At 41.7% G+C, this 15,757-nt stretch overlaps 1 protein-coding gene across 1 annotated transcript; it reads left to right on the top strand.

Moving 5' to 3' along the window:
- The first annotated feature begins 7,417 nt into the window (after positions 1–7,417).
- Positions 7,418–13,243, top strand: LOC149841473 (uncharacterized). The gene is made up of 6 exons (XM_090003858.1): positions 7,418–8,612; positions 10,700–10,779; positions 10,901–11,023; positions 11,178–12,032; positions 12,127–12,340; positions 12,448–13,243. The coding sequence occupies exons 1-6, from the start codon at positions 8,351–8,353 to the stop codon at positions 13,098–13,100; spliced, it is 2,187 nt and encodes a 728-aa protein (XP_089859984.1). The 5' UTR covers positions 7,418–8,350; the 3' UTR covers positions 13,101–13,243.
- The last annotated feature ends 2,514 nt before the right edge of the window (positions 13,244–15,757 follow it).

Raw genomic sequence — 15,757 nt, 5'->3', positions numbered from 1 at the left:
TTCTTAATCCTTGTCGAGACACCAATCAACGTCCTTAACTACTTGCTCTACAAACATTCCTTGTTTAGGTCCTTTCAGTGTCCACCACTTAATTCTAGATCTATCCTATGTCTATCCCTTTTGCGGTATTGTCTAATTCTAAGATCTAAAATTAAGACTCTATGTTGTGTAGCTATACTTTCTCTCGGTATAACCTTACAATCGATGCAACAACCCCTATCTCTCTTTCTAAGTAGGAAAAAATCTATCTGACTCGTATTAACCCCACTTTTAAATGTTACTAGGTGAGACTCCCTTTTCCTAAACCAAGTGTTGGTTAAGATCATATTATAGGACAAACCAAAATCTAAAATCCTTTCTCCACTTTCGTTTCTTTCTCCTATACCATAACCTCCATGGATACTATCAAATCCATCCCTACTAATGCCTACATGCCCATTAAGGTCACTGCCGATGAAAGGCCTTTCTTCATAAGATATCCCTTGTACTACTCCATTTAAATCTTTCCAAAACTGACGCTTAATGAAATCATCTAAACCTACTTGAGGTGCATAAACACTAATAATATTAATAATATCCGTACCTAATACTAATTTAATAAGTAAAATCCCATCACCCTTCCTACGGGCCTCAACTACATTATCTATAAACTCACGACTCATAACAATCCCTACTCCATTCCTATTCCTATTTATTCCTGTATACCAAATCTTATATCCCCAAGGTTCTATCACTTTTGCTTTCTCAATATCTGTTTTGTGCATGCAAAGGGTAAAAAAGATATTTCAATGTTGACTATTTGTGATATTGGACATGAAAAAAAATGTAAAAAAATTATAGTTTTTTTTGAAAAATATGTTAAATTACCTGAACAGTATGATCATTTTCTGAAAAATAAAAAGAGTTACTTTTACTAGCATAATAAAAACAATTTATTTTCAAATGTTTATTAATAATATATTGACTTTAAAAAAGATTATATTTTGAATATCATAAGTGTTTGTTATATAGTCTGCCTGTATTACTTATAGCACTTGTATACATACGGAAGACAATATGGACTTGCCCCTCTAACAGTGGATTTGGATAACGCATCAGATCCAAAATATTCTTTACGGATCATCTTTAGTTTCTGCCTTAATAGGCCCACAACCTTTTTTAGAGAACAATCAAGAGCGTTCAGAATTGACGGTCCAGAGCACAACAATCCATTCATGGTTGATTGGATGCCGTTCATCACTTGGATGAACCGCATCCGAACCCTGACCTGGCTCTCATTGAATTGGGCCGGGATGGGTGGTGCATCTTTCGACCCGATAGTCTAGGGAGAAATATGTCATTCAAGAAAAGAGGGGGACTGGGACGTGAAATCCGTCGCTCGGGGGTGAGCGAGCGGATAGGCATGGCCTTTCGCAAACGACACAATTGTACTTAATTGGGCAATAAAAAATGTAAGTCCAGCTTATTTTATTAAAGAGAAAGGTCCGGTAGGCCCCTATGAAACTAGCGAATGGCCTGCATGTCCGCGATTTTGGTGGTGGGTTTTCGTTTTCCGTCCCCGCTGTCTTCCTCGTTTTGAATTCAAAATCGTCCAAAAGAACTGAAATCACGCAAGACATCGTGGAGGCCATATCAGCGAGTGAGACCTGCATAAATTTACTCAGATGCCCTTTTTAGTTGGATCATGGACCCCAATGAAGGGAATGGCCAATTTTGGAGCGATCATAGAGAAAGAATCAGGTCCAAGGTGCCATTCATTTTTTTTTTAAAGGCAAGCTCGGATTAGGCAGACCCCTACCAGTTATACAATAATACCATTGGGTTTTGAACCTGCAACGTCTCAACACAATGTGGTGACGTTCAATAGCTGCTCCTACCAGACAAGCGGAGCCCCCGTTGGTACCAAGGTGCCGTTCGTGCTCAAGATGAAGCACCGCAAAAATCCTCTCAATGAGTGCCCTTCGGGTGGGTGGAGCCCACAAGCCTTCACACTACAGTTCATTCTATAGATGGACGGTATTTATGGCTGCAAAATGGACCCACCATTTGTCCTCAAATGTGAACATCTTAGCAAGGAACAACAGCGAAGGTTCTTTGGATAGTTTTCACTTGATAGGCACATTTGAAAGTGAGAAAATAATAGGAAAATTAAAGAAAGAAGGAAAAAATTATAACTTTGCTAACAGAATTTTTTTGAAAGGAAAGTTTTCTCAAAAAAATGTGACTTTTTATATGAAAAATTCTTCCATTTAAAGGGGTGTAAAAGTTTTTCCTATTAATTTTGTTTTTGCATTAAGAGCACATTTGAAAGAACTAAAAACTCTCGTAAGAAAAGAAAGGTTTGCCTATGAGAGCTCTTTATATGAGAAGTTTTTTCTAAAAAAAGTTTTTTTTGCTTGTTTGTCTAACATGAGAAAAACAAAGTGAGAAAATGTAAAAAAAAGTGAGAGAGGAGGAGAAGGGTGGTGATTGTGAGATGGTTGGTGGGGAGTGTAAAAATAAATTCTCTTGGTAGGAAACATTCATTCACCCCATGAAAGAATGTTTTTGATCAAAAATGACACTTTTTAAAAAACTTTTTCAGCTAAAAAAGTCTCTCTTGTTTTGAAAACAACAACAACAACAACAACTACGCCTTCATCCCAAAACAATTGGGGTCAGCGATATGAACCAAAAAAGAAATTCATTTTGGGTCTTCCACATGAATCCTTTTCCTCCAATCATTTCTATCCAACGCCATGTCCTCGGTGAGGTTCAAAGCATTCATATCCTTTCCTATCATCTCCATCCAAGTCTTCCTAGGCCTACCCCGACCTCTTTTAACTAATATATTTTCCCATTTCTCCAACCTTCTAACTGGAGCATCATTAGGCCTTCGCCGAATATGTCCAAACCACCGTAAACGATTCTCTCGCATCTTATTTTCAAAGGGTGCAACACCTACCTTCTTACGTATCTCTTCGTTCCGAATCTTATCTTTTATTGTATTTTCACACATCCATCTAAGCATCCGCATCTCAGCTACACTCATTTTTTGAATATGATGTCTCTTGGCAGCCCAACATTCCGTACCATATAGTAAAGCGGGTCTAATAGTCGTCCTATAAAACTTTCCCTTTAACCGCAATGGCATTCTACGATCGCACAGCACTCCAGTAACACTTTTCCATTTCATCCACCCAACCTTTATCCTATGATTTACATCTCCATCAATTTCTCCATACTCTCTTGTTTTGAAGGGTTACAAAATTTGTAAGGATTTTTCATTTTGCATCACTTTTTTTTTTTACATCTTTCTTGCTTCCAAGTGCCATGAGACAATCATTCACCACAACACATCTCATTCTATGGGCTACCACAATAAGAGCTTCCCAGATAGTCATCTTCCTCCCACCACCATCATTTTCAAGTCTTTCTCTCTCTCAAAGGAGGCTGATGTCTCTTTCGCTTTTAGTCATCCTCCCCCACCCACCACCATTTTCAGCTCTCTATCTTTGGTATGGTCGAACCCTCTCTGTTGGAGAGGAGGCTGATCTCTCCCTCATTTTCTTATATTTTCCACTTTGCTTTTCTCACGCTACACAAACAAGTGAAAAAATTGAAAATGTTTATATCATATCAAAACTTTTAGTTGGCAAAATTTTATTGTCCAATGAAAAATTTTTCTTGCATAATTTCAAACATGCCTTTATTTAGGATCTAGCCCCGGTAAGAGCACCCGCTTTGTTTAGGGGGTAAGGGAATAAAGCGCCAGCAGTTATCCTTGCATCATGAGTTAAAACTCTGGAAGGGGCATCCATGTGGCCCTGGCTCAACAAGCAGGCTTCTCGAGGGCACGAAGAGCGGAGCAGATCCATTGATCGAACCCTTAACACAGGAAATCACTGCACACATTAGCAAAATTTTTGCTTTGTGGTTTACATATAAAATTACTGTTCAATTTGCAATTTTTTGTGTTTGTGTTTGTGTTGTGGTTGCAGGCATTAAATATTTTTTGTACCTAACAACGCCATGAAGATGAAGAGGGGGAAAGCAGCCTCCGGATTTTATGCTGCCAACGGGGTGTTATATTGCTCGGCCTCTGTCACATGGATTCTTCAACTTGTCCTCGTGTCGTCGTGTTCCTTTGTATACTACTTTTAATAAAAAAATTATACAAAAATGACTTATCTCGTGTCCTTATGACATAAAGCTTGCTAAACTTCTCTTTCTCTCTCTTTATATATATATATATATAGAGAGAGAGAGAGAGAGAGAGAGAGAGAGCAATCCATAGCTGCGCAATTCATAGTGGACGCTCTGTTTTTTTTTTAGCAAAAAAATGCTAAAACAATGTCAAAATTGCACAAAAAGAGCCTTTAGTAGTGGTTCTGGCTAAAACATCCTTTTAAAAAAAGCGTCGGGCGCATTCTCATGAGGCGTTAGCGACGGTTTCGACTGCTGCTAAAGCCTAAAAAATGCTCAAAAACACATTTTCTGGGCCGTTTCAGTGTGATGGCCGTCCATCACACGCGATGATGGACGGCCACGTCGTTACTTCATAACTGCACAGCTAAGGGTTGTTCAGCTATATATATATATATATATATATATATATATATATATATATATAGAGAGAGAGAGAGAGAGAGAGAGAGAGAGAGAGTAGGTTAGACGCTAGGAAAACGTGAGAAAATAAAAAGCATGAAGAAACTGATCAATTTCATGATTTATCATCTTACCTGGAATCGCGTTCTGTTCTTGCTTGGCAGTCAGAGATATTGGATACATGTGCATATGGTCATGGCTCACATTTCCTGTATTTTAGCTAACAGCATACCACCACAAAGTCATAGGACTAGGGCTTGGCTCCACTCGTATAAGTTCGTCAGATAATAAAAAATATAATTTAGATAATATTTTACACATATTTTATGTCTTTTTTATAATCTTATTTATTTCAATTATAAAACAATGTATTTTTTTTGATAAACAAGCTCACTCAAACTTGGGCTCACTCGGCTTGGCTCACCACAAAAATGAGTCAAGCTTGAAGACATCAAGCTTGGCTGGTAGGGATGGCAGTTGATCAGGGGAAAACGGCCCCCCTGGCCCACCTCACTTCATTCGGAGTGCGGATGGAAGACATAAAACGGAGATGATGGTTAAAATCAAAATCCATGCCGGAATAGACTTATGATTTCCTTCGCCTTGCCCCAGCACTAGGGATGGCAGTGGGGGCAGGGGACAAGGTCTCCACCCCCCGCCCTGCCTCAAGATTTTATCCTCCACCCCCGGCGGGGAATGAATTTTATCCTCCATCCCTGCCTTCATCCCCGTTTCATGTCCTCCATCCCCGGTTCAAACGGGGATGAGGCAGGGTGGGGCTGGGCAGGAAAAAGTGCACGTCCATCCCCGCTTCCACCCCCGGACGGGGATGGATTTTAACCTTCGTCCCTGCCTCCATCCCTGTTTCATACCCTTCATCCCCGGTCCAGACGGGGCGGGGCGGGGATCGTGGCGGGGCAGGGAAAAGTGCACGTCCATCCTCGCCTCCACCCCCGGACAGGGATGGATTTTAACCTTTGTCCCCGCCTCCATCCCCGGTCCAGACGGGGCGAGGCGGGGTCCCGCTTTCCCCCGCTCCACTACCATCCCTAACTAGCACACCCCCATCTCCGTTAGTAAAATAACTAAAATACCTATAAAGATGACAATGGATCGAGGAGAAACGGGGCTCTACCCCACCTCGCCTAGTTTGGACTGGGGACATGGAATGGGAATGGATGCAGGGATTAAGGTTAAAATCAAAGCCTGTGCGGCATGAAGTAGAAATTGAGGGCAAAATTTTTGAGACGGGATGGGAGTAGGGATGGCAGTGGACCGGGGGAAAGCGGGGCCCCACCCCACCTCGCTCCGTTTGGACCGGGGATGAAGGGCATGAAACAGGGATGGAGGGGGGGACGAAGGTTAAAATCCATCCCTGTTCGGGGGTGGACGTGCACTTTTCCCCACCCCGACCACTTTTCCCAGCAATATCCCCGCCCCATCCCAGTTTGAACCGGGGATGGAGGACTTGAAACAGGGATGAAGGCAGGGGTGGAGGATAAAATCCATCCCCGCCGGGGGTGGAGGATAAAATCTCGAGGCAGGGCGGGGGTGGAGACCTTGTCCCCCGCCCCGCCCCCACTGCCATCCCTAGATGGGAGTGGAGACCTTGTCGTGAGCGGAGTTGGCTAGTTAAGCTCATTTATCAGCCCCTTGATAGAACTATTTTGAGGAAATGGATCCAAACATGAACAGTTTAATTAATCATTGATTTGGGAGGATGTGGTTATTTTTTACTACAATTCATTTTTTTTTCTCCCTCTCTTGTTGAATGATGAGAGAACCTAGGCCAAGGATTCAACAATTTTGGGTTACCAAACAGTGAGTGGTAGGGCTAACCATAGTGATTGAAAACGACATTGGTTTGAAAGTAAGCACCGTAATATTCATCAATCAACTCCAAATCTGTTGGCAATCTCCACATTAAAATAATTATAAAACAATATTAAAAATTATTAAGTATCAATTATAACGTGACAGGTGTTAAAACCATTAAAGCAATCTTAAAAAAATTATTTTTTGGTATATTTTTATATTTATTAAAAAATAGCTGATTCAGGCTGGCATCATATGGAATTTCTGCCGATACGATGCGTATCGGCCGCACTGCTTTTAACAACATTGAAAATATGGCAAACCTGGCGAATCGGATCCATTTGCAATCCATGGGCCAGTTTGCATGCCACCGAAAAGGGGGAGGAGGGGTTCTTGGGAATGGTGCAAAACCCCACACCTTTTCCGTGTAGCCCAAACATGATACCCACTTTTCACAAGGAAAGCAGGGCCAAAATCAACACAAACCCACCCTTTACCGTGGTAACGGTTCCCGTCCTGGGGGTCCGATTCATTTACGGCAGAAGGATACTCCATGGCCATGCGGATTGTGATGCGGAGCGTCAAACTATGGGTTAGCCATTGAACCCACTCGGACCACGCCACGACCAGTCAAGTTTTTAAAGACAATAAAAAGCAGAAAGATTGATATATGTCACAAATATCACCGGTATTTAAAATGCTGTGATTTTAACGTGATATTTTCAGAATTTGACATGATACAAATAGAAAATCAATATTATTCTTTTTTTTTTCTTTCAGAAAAAACATAGTTTTCAAAAAATCTGGAAATGTTAACGAGAACGAGATTCGTGAGATTGGAATCGATGCTTGCTTCATGCTGAGGGTAATACCGTAATTACCTCCCTCCCGAAAGAAGGTAAGGCGTATCAGTCATTTCCATAAAGAAGATAGACAATTTCGAGAAAGCTCGTGACGGTCGCCGTCAGTAACGCTGTTCTTCGTCTTAACGTCGTAACCCTAGAGAGAGAAAAAAGAGAGAGTGGGGGGTCTCGTTCACAGGCGAAGGCTTCTCTTCAAAACCCAAAAGAAAGGGCCGCAGCCTCTCTCTCTCTTGCCATTGGGAATTCGCTCTGGTCCTCAGATTCCCTATCCCCGTCCCTCCTCTGGGGTTTCTTTTTCCTTCTTGCTTTTAGGGTTGGGCTTCTCCTTCGTCGCCTCTCTTTCTGGTGTAAAATCCCAAAGGGTTCTTCTGCGCGTCCGGTGTCTCCTCCTTCCTTTGTTTTTTCTATAGCGGGTGGATTTTAGGTCTAAAGGCCGCTCCTTGTTCGCCTTTGAGGCGAGTTTCTACGATTTCTGTTCTGTTTGTAGACGAATCGCCAGGAAAACTCCCTACGGGCGGCCGTGCGTCGCCGGAAAGAAGCTGCCGCGAAGCTTCCGGGAAGAGGCGCGGTTTTGTGCCTAGCCCTAACATTTCTGGTCGAACCGCCCACCGGAGAAGAAGAGTCGGAGCTAGTTCAGCTCGTTTAGGGTTCGAAGGTGGGAGCTTTCCCGTGTCTTCTTACACGGCTTGATCTCGCGGAATCGGTTGTGGAGAGCCTTGGGAAGGAGTTTTTATCCTTCGCTGTGATTCTGCTTTGTTTTTTACACCGGGAAGCTTCATTTGGCTCGGATTAGAGCTTGAGGATCCGAGCTTTTTCTCGGACGTTCTTCCCGTAGCCGGTTTCTAAGATTTGGAGGAGGTGTGGATTGACGCCTGCGGCGGAAGTCGGCTGGAGTTCCGCGTTTCTTCCCTTTGTGGTTCTTCGTTGAGTTGTTGCTCTGTTTCTGGGACGAATCCTCCGCCGGCGAGCTGGGTTTGGCCCAGATCAGGGTTTAAAGATTGGGGAAATTTTGCCTTCGCCTTCTGTGCTTGTTGGACTTGTCTGTAGCTTGTTTCTGAGGTTGCAGACTGTTTGGAGTCCATGCGATGGCGAAGGTGTTCGTGGATTGGGAGGAAGTTTTCGTCTCGAACGGCAAAGGGAGCCGGGTCGTCCATTACTACCTGATGGACGGGCATGGGAACTCGGATCTGGCCGTCGTCGGGAGGGAGAAGAGCCTGAGGCATATGATCTACACCGTGCAGGCCCAGTTCCTCCGCCTCGCGGTCGTCCGCGGGTTCCAGCCGTCTTCGTCGCTTAAATTTAGGTCGAAAAGAGAGGTCGTGGACTGGCTCTCCTCCCTGATCGCAGGTTCGTATGGATCTGGGCTTCTTCAACTCTTTTTTTTTTCTTTCAGATGTTAAACATGGAGAAGGGAATGATTTTTGTTCTGGTTTTCATGAGAAACATTTAGATGGATATCGTCTTGAAGATTTTTCTTGTCAAAATGCAATTTTTCATTGAGAGAATTGGTTTTGTGTCTTATGTGAAATATGGAGAAAGGGATGATTTGTTCTGGTTTTGTTGCGAACCGTTTAGATGGTATTATCTTGAAACTATTATTGTCAAACATTATTTTTTTTTTGGTGTTGGTAAACGATTTTCAGAGAACTATATCCTTTCATTTGCCTTTTTCCTGGTTTCTCCTCTTTGTCTCTAACCTGGTGGAATTCTAACACGGGAGCCCTCAGTAGGAAACAATTGCAGCGTTTGAAAAAAAATAGCTTCATTAGGATTTTTTTTTATCCTTATCCACCAAAATACGTTTTATCTTTAATTTTGATGGGTTGATCTTTTTTCTTTTTGGGTTATTTTGTCATGTCAATCTCCAAAAGAAAACTTAGCGTTCCCCCCTCCTTTTTTGTGGGCATGGTCCGGAAGTTTTCTCGCCTTGGTGCATTGGTACGGCAGTCGCTTTTGCGCTGTAGTTTTTATGTTGCTTTTGGTGAGAGTGTTAGTCGGATAACTGTGATGTTAGAGAGGACAGACTGACCAGCTTTAAAAATGTTGTTTACTAGTTTTTGTTTCTGGTAAAGTGATGTTAAAATTGCTAGTTCTAGTTGAGATGTCTCTGATTAACTTTACGAAGAACTATTTTTAGATGGAATTTTGGCTCTGTACTCTAAACTTCTTGGCGTCATTATTATATTAAATTTGCATTTTGTATTCTACCTTAACCTCAGAAGTTATTTCTTGAAATTTGGTTTTGGTTATACTGATGAAGTTTATGAGAAGTTAGATATGAAGGTTGGGTATGGTGAATGATAATTTTGGTTGATTTCTCGAATTTTTTGATTTCATTTCAAGTTTGCTCCTTTATATGTCTAATTATTGTATAAGATCTCCTCGATATCTATATTAAAGGACAGATAAATCAGTCGGTTGGTTTTGGCATAACTCAACCCCCCCCTTTTCGTGGCCTCTGCCTTTGATAATTTTTTATACTTTTTCAATGTTTGGATACTGAAGTGTGGAACATTTAGGAGTGTGCAAAATATGTTCAAAATATCTGGTTATTTGATTTTCCTTGTTTCAAAGAAATTGAACATGAAAGGGCATTTAACTATGAAAATAGTTCAAAAATTTGTTGCAAAAGTTGACATGCGATACTTAATTGATTGACATATATTAGCTGTTGCTGTTTTTGTGTCCTCTTATTCCTCTCGTTGCCCCTCTGCTCTCTCCCTCCCACCCTCGTGTGCTGATCTTATTTTTTCCTGTAACTCGAGAATCCTGAGTGCAACTACACTCGATTATTGCTTTTCGTTTTCTTCTTTGGCTGGCTATACTATGCTTTGCCGGTGCATTTACAAACTTATTTATGCATGTTGATTGCTGTGAAACTGAGCCCTGTCCACATCACTCTTTCTTCCTTGTGCCTGCATCACAGAAATCACTTGATCACTTTCTTCTGTAAGCTCATTTCCTCAAAGTTCTGTCAATTTCTTCAGGACTCTTGTTCTGTGCTATTCCATCTACACATTGGTTTTAAGATGGATTTTTTTTTTCTCATTTTTGGTTTGATGATTTTTCTGATGCATGTGGCTTCATAGGGTGGTTTATGAAGTCAGCTAAGGACTGTCTTGGCGCTGCTTGCTGTAGGAACATGAGTCAATAGGTTGGGCTGTTTTTTGGGTCTGTGTATATATGTACATGCGGAGATCACTTGGAGCACTTGATTTTGTGTGCCTTGTGCTTGCACTGATGTGTCTGTGTGCCTCAAAATAATATTTTCAAGTAGAAGGTTACCATGGGCTCAGACTTCTTGATCGGCCATTTTGACTTTATTTCATTCATTTTGTATGGTTTTGCATCTGTTTATGCTTTATTGAATTGAAGTTGGTATCTTCTTGAATGTGAATAGATATTTTGTTAATGCTATCTTTATGCTTTTCCAGATTCTGCCTCCTATCAGTCCTCTCCTGCTGTTCATTTATCTGGTGATGATGATCCTTCGGAGGACCCTTTAGTTTGGAAGGTGTGAATGAGAAACTGAAAGACCTTAATGTGTTCTGTTGTTGGAATTACTGAAAAATCGATTGGTGGTTTGATCATATTTGCCTGTTTTAATCTCTTTTGTTTGCTTCAATCCTTTTCAGAATCTTTCTTCAAGGAAATCCAGACTCCATTCCAAAGAGTTTTCATGGTTAGGTTCCTCATGGAAGTGCAGGAAAAGGCGTAAGCATTATCGAGCCTTCAATCGCAATGGAATTAAAATATCTGTAAGTTATTATCATATTGCTATATCCTCATTACATTGTCATAATTGTTTCTATTTGCATTTTTTAATTGTCAGATTTTATTCATTCTTGATTGGAATAACCGTGTGTTCTTTCTTATTTTTGGCTCTCATAGTTGCGTTTTCTCTTGAAACAGGTCCATGATTTCGTTCATGTTATGTCAGAAGAGAACCGGAGGCTTGTAGCCTATTTGGAAGACATGTATGAGGATTCTAGAGCTAACAAAATGGTTGTGGTCCGATGGTTTAACAATGCCGATGAGGTTGGTATCGTTTCGCCTCCCCCATTTAGTGACAGGGAGATTTTCTTTTCCCTTTGTCTTCAAGATCTGAGTGTTGAATGCATTGATGGACTGGCAACAATACTCAGCCCACAGCATTTTGAGAAATACTTGAATGAGGCCACAGACACACGATGTCAACCATTGTTGTGCCACAGGCTGGTTGATGGTCCCGACATCAAACCGTTTGACATTACACAGCTGCAGGGTTATTGGAATCAAAAGGTCCTCAGACACATGTATTCATCTCCTGCTAGAAGCTTTCTGAAGCCTTTGTCCCCCAGTCATTTTAATCAGGGACAAGAGGATGCTGCTAACACTAACCAAACCAAAACCAAAACCAAAACCAAAACCAAAACCAAGGATGGGATTCCTCCTAGATGGAAAAGTGATGTCCCTAACCTGCATCACAAGGTGAATGTCAGGGAAACAGCTCCGGAGATTGAAAACCTTTTCAGGTTTGCCATCACCAACAGAGCTGAAAGGTGTGTTCCTCCTTATGGCGGGTCTGCTGTCTCTTTATCGAAGAAAATCACAGACAAGCAGAAGCCTCAGCAGCAGTTGTCTGCAGGTTGCCAGATCGAAGTGCTTTCACAGGATAGTGGCATTAGGGGATGTTGGTTTAGAGCTGTTATCCTCAAGAGGCACAGAGATAAGGTGAAAGTTCAATATCAGGACCTCCTGGATCCGGATGAAACTGGAAATTTAGAGGTGAGTTATTAATTTTCTACAATCCTTGATAGTGATCGTCTTATCCGTTCCTCTATGGTCTGATCTTTTTTCATTTTCTTTTGTCCTGGTGTAGGAATGGATTCTGCTGTCACGGGTGGCATCGGTGGATGACCTTGGTGTCCGAATCTGTGGTAGGACTACAGTGAGACCCTGTCCCCCGACCAAATGCAGGCTCACCAAGAGATTCGATGTGGGAACCATAGTCGATGCCCAATGGCATGATGGATGGTGGGAAGGAATAGTGGTGTTCAGGGAGTCTGATGACAAACTACGCGTTTACTTTCCTGGTATAAATTTGTTTGCATGTTTTATCTTTGCTTTTTCTTCCCCCCTTCTTGGTTCTTTACTTTTTCTCTGGATGTTCTCATAACCCAAATCATCTTGAATACTGCAGGTGAACGGAAGACGTCAGTTTTTGAAACAAGCAGTCTTAGACACTCGCAGGAATGGTACTGTATGAAATGGAGTTTTATCAAGGAAAGACCAGAAGTTGCGCGTTCCATAAACTCCAAGCAAGAAGGCCATAGCACAGAGAAACCAGAAGCCACCAGTCTTGAGGAACGAGGTTTAAATCAGGCTATGCCCCTCAGTAAACCGCATAAAGAAGCCTCTGCACCATCTGATGACGCTGCTGCCACCGCCGTTTGCAAGAGCATAAAACCAAGTGTAGGCCTGTCCTCCGAGACTGAGATCAGGAGCAGTCCGAGTTCAGAGCCTCTGGTGGTTGAGAGGAAGCGTGAGAGGGAAGAACAAGAAGAATGGCCGGTGAACCTGGAGAAGGACAATCTGCTCGGACACCTGAAGTGGAACCCGTTGAAGAAGCGGCGGCGAGGTAGCTCCTCCCTTACAGGAGGAAGAGGTCCTAGGAGGCACAGCGAAGGCAGCAGCAGCAGCAGTAGGGAGGAAGAAGACGGGGATGCGTCTGCCAGCAGGAACTTCTTGATTCCCGGCGACATGAAAGTGGATGTAGAGAACTGCAAGTATAAGAGGACTCCTCTTGTCATTGCCAACATGCCTCCGCTTTTAAGCTTGGTACTGTCTAGGTGATGGATGAAATGTATCATGCTGTACTTGTATGTAATGGCTACCACCTAGGGGCTTCGGTGATTTAGTTGGGTAGCCCCTGTTTTTTTTTTTTAATGAGTCGAGAGAGGTTTCACATGGAAGCTGTTTTGTTGGCGGCTACTACACTGCTGTCTTCTCGTTTAGTTTCAATTTTGGTTGCGGGTGCACTTTTTTGGTAAAAAATGGGGGTGCATGTGCATCCCCGTTCAGTCTGTCAGCCATTTGAGCAGGACAGACGGGTCCACGTCTCCTGTACCATTTATTACCAAACAGTGGACAGGGGCGTGCTCCGTCATTGATTGCTATTATCAAACGGTTCAGGTCGTCAGCCCACATGGGGACGCTCTTCATGACGATGTCCATGCTTTGTCTGTCTACTGTGGTTAAAGGTCAGAATATCGTTGAGGTTTATTGAGTGTTCTTTGGCTCTGACTTTTTTGGGTCATGGGTGTTTTTCTTTTTAGCCTTTTGATCTCGGTTCCGGTCGAATCCGCTATTCTGGCTCTTTGAGTGTTTGATCAGCAATTCTTTCTTGGATCGTATCATTAATCGTTTTCTTTTGCCTGCCGTACTTCCTGGCAATGTAAAACTCCGTGGGCTTGCCCCCATTGGCTTCAAGGAGCATATTATTAATCGTTTAGATACTAAAAATTCAAACTTTCAAATGCGTTTTGCAGATGAAGGCCAAAAAAATGAGATTTGGAGCACTAAAGTAGGGTTTCATTTCTTTGACTCGCCTAATAATTTATGTAAAAGCTGCTTGGAAGAAACAAAACAAAGACAGTACAGTACACAGCGAGAGAATATTTTTAGGGGCGAGTGCGATGTGGGATCTTGTGGTCTAACAAGGCGGCACGTCACTACCACTTATCGACACACGCACGGGCCCACGTTTTTTTTTTTAACACGAAGAAATCGCTCCGCCCACGTTACAAACAAGAAACCAAAAAAGACGGAAGGGAAATGAAACGCATATATATGCGCACACTTCGCAAGCAGCTATTTCTAAGCTTTAGGTCTCAAATGGTGGACACCATTTTCATGATTCGTGAGTCTTTGAGTTGAATCAATGCTCAACGTTGCAAGCAGGGTGTCAGCTTTGACTTGAATTCCTGCACTCAGAACGTTGTAGATGCTTGACTTTTGTTTGGTTCATAAAGATTAGATCTTTTTTCAAGTGCCTGCAACCTCCCATGTTCATCTGCATTTAGCTCTGTTTTGGTATCCGCTGAAAGAATATCAGGGGCATGTATGGTGTGCGATTCAACAGAAATGAGAGCAACTCCCAACATAGGCTAGGCATTTTGAGGCATGAGTGTAGCTAGTTCACTTCCTTTATTAGATTCATTTGATATTCATTTTGTTTTAGTTTCAAAATTTTATTATTTTTGAATTATTAGAATAGATATTGAATTCTTATGCTTAATTCATATCTTAATTAAGATAAGGTTTATCGTTTTAAGAGTTTATCAATTTAGGTAGTTTACTTGAATTAGGATTAGCGAGTCCTCCTCTATAAAAGGTTGAGAGTTTTCTTGTTTCAGTTATTTTATTTTCTCTGCTTTTTGGTTATTTTTTATATTTTTCTGTTTTTTCTCAATTTTCGTGCATAGAAGTAGAGCATAACACAATGTTTTCTCGTGAATCAAACCCCTCAATTTACATCACATTCCCAAGCATGTTTTCTATGGCAAGACCTACCCTTGTTTGGCGTTAAGAGGTCATGCCGACTTGAGAGGCAGATCAGGCCAGATTTGTTTACAATGATCCATTGATTAAGCCTCTGTGAATCACTTACAGCTTTCGTGCTTCCTGTGGACACGCTTTTTGTTTTCTTAGTTTCGCTAAATGAGAAGCTATATGTTTTCACCTATCCACAAGGGCTCCACACACTGGACTAGGCGATTCGGCTTAAGGCCTTTATGTTAAGATTTCGATACAAGGAGTGTGTTTCCTTGTCTTAGCTGCTCACTCATGGACTATGGGGGCAGTTAAAGAGTTTTAACTGCTTCGGAGTGGGCTATACGCGTCAATCTTTCTTGAGCCCCACTACCTGAACCATAGTTACCAGAAAGCGATGTGCGATGTGCGAAGTGAAAGTGTGTTAAAAAGTAGTATGAAGCGGGAAGCGGGAAGCGGGATTGGTTTTGAAAGAGATTGTAGAAGTGAAAAAGGAAACATGGAAAAATGAGTAGAAAGCAAGGGGAAAATGGAAAAATAAATAATAACATGAAAACCCTGTTCCTATCTTCAGATCAATTATGGAGTTGTATAGATCAACTTGCCACGAAAAACCATGAAATTTGTTTTTTTCTTTTCTTTTTTGAATCTTAGATTGGTTTATTTAAATATTTTAAATAATTAAAAGTCTGCAATATTATACCGTGCACGCATGATGATTCCAAATGATCTTGGTATGCTTAAATTAGAGAGGGTGAGAGCTTAAGTCCATTTCTTGAAAATGTTGAAAGTTAATAGTCCAATTTGAGAGGGACACTTTGCCTATTCCTTAAGGAATATTTTGGGCTTCTTAAAGAAGTGTGGTCTTTTCTTGATTTGTTGAAAGATCTCGTTTGTATTGAATTGATAAAACCAAGAGAATTTTGACTCGTTGCTAATTTCAAAAAGTTTAATTTTCC

This window comes from Nuphar pumila, chromosome 4 (genome assembly GCF_984573655.1).
Source record: "Nuphar pumila chromosome 4, dmNupPumi1.hap1.1, whole genome shotgun sequence".
Classification (NCBI taxonomy): domain Eukaryota; kingdom Viridiplantae; phylum Streptophyta; class Magnoliopsida; order Nymphaeales; family Nymphaeaceae; genus Nuphar; species Nuphar pumila.
This window is presented reverse-complemented; position numbering and strand designations above follow the sequence as displayed.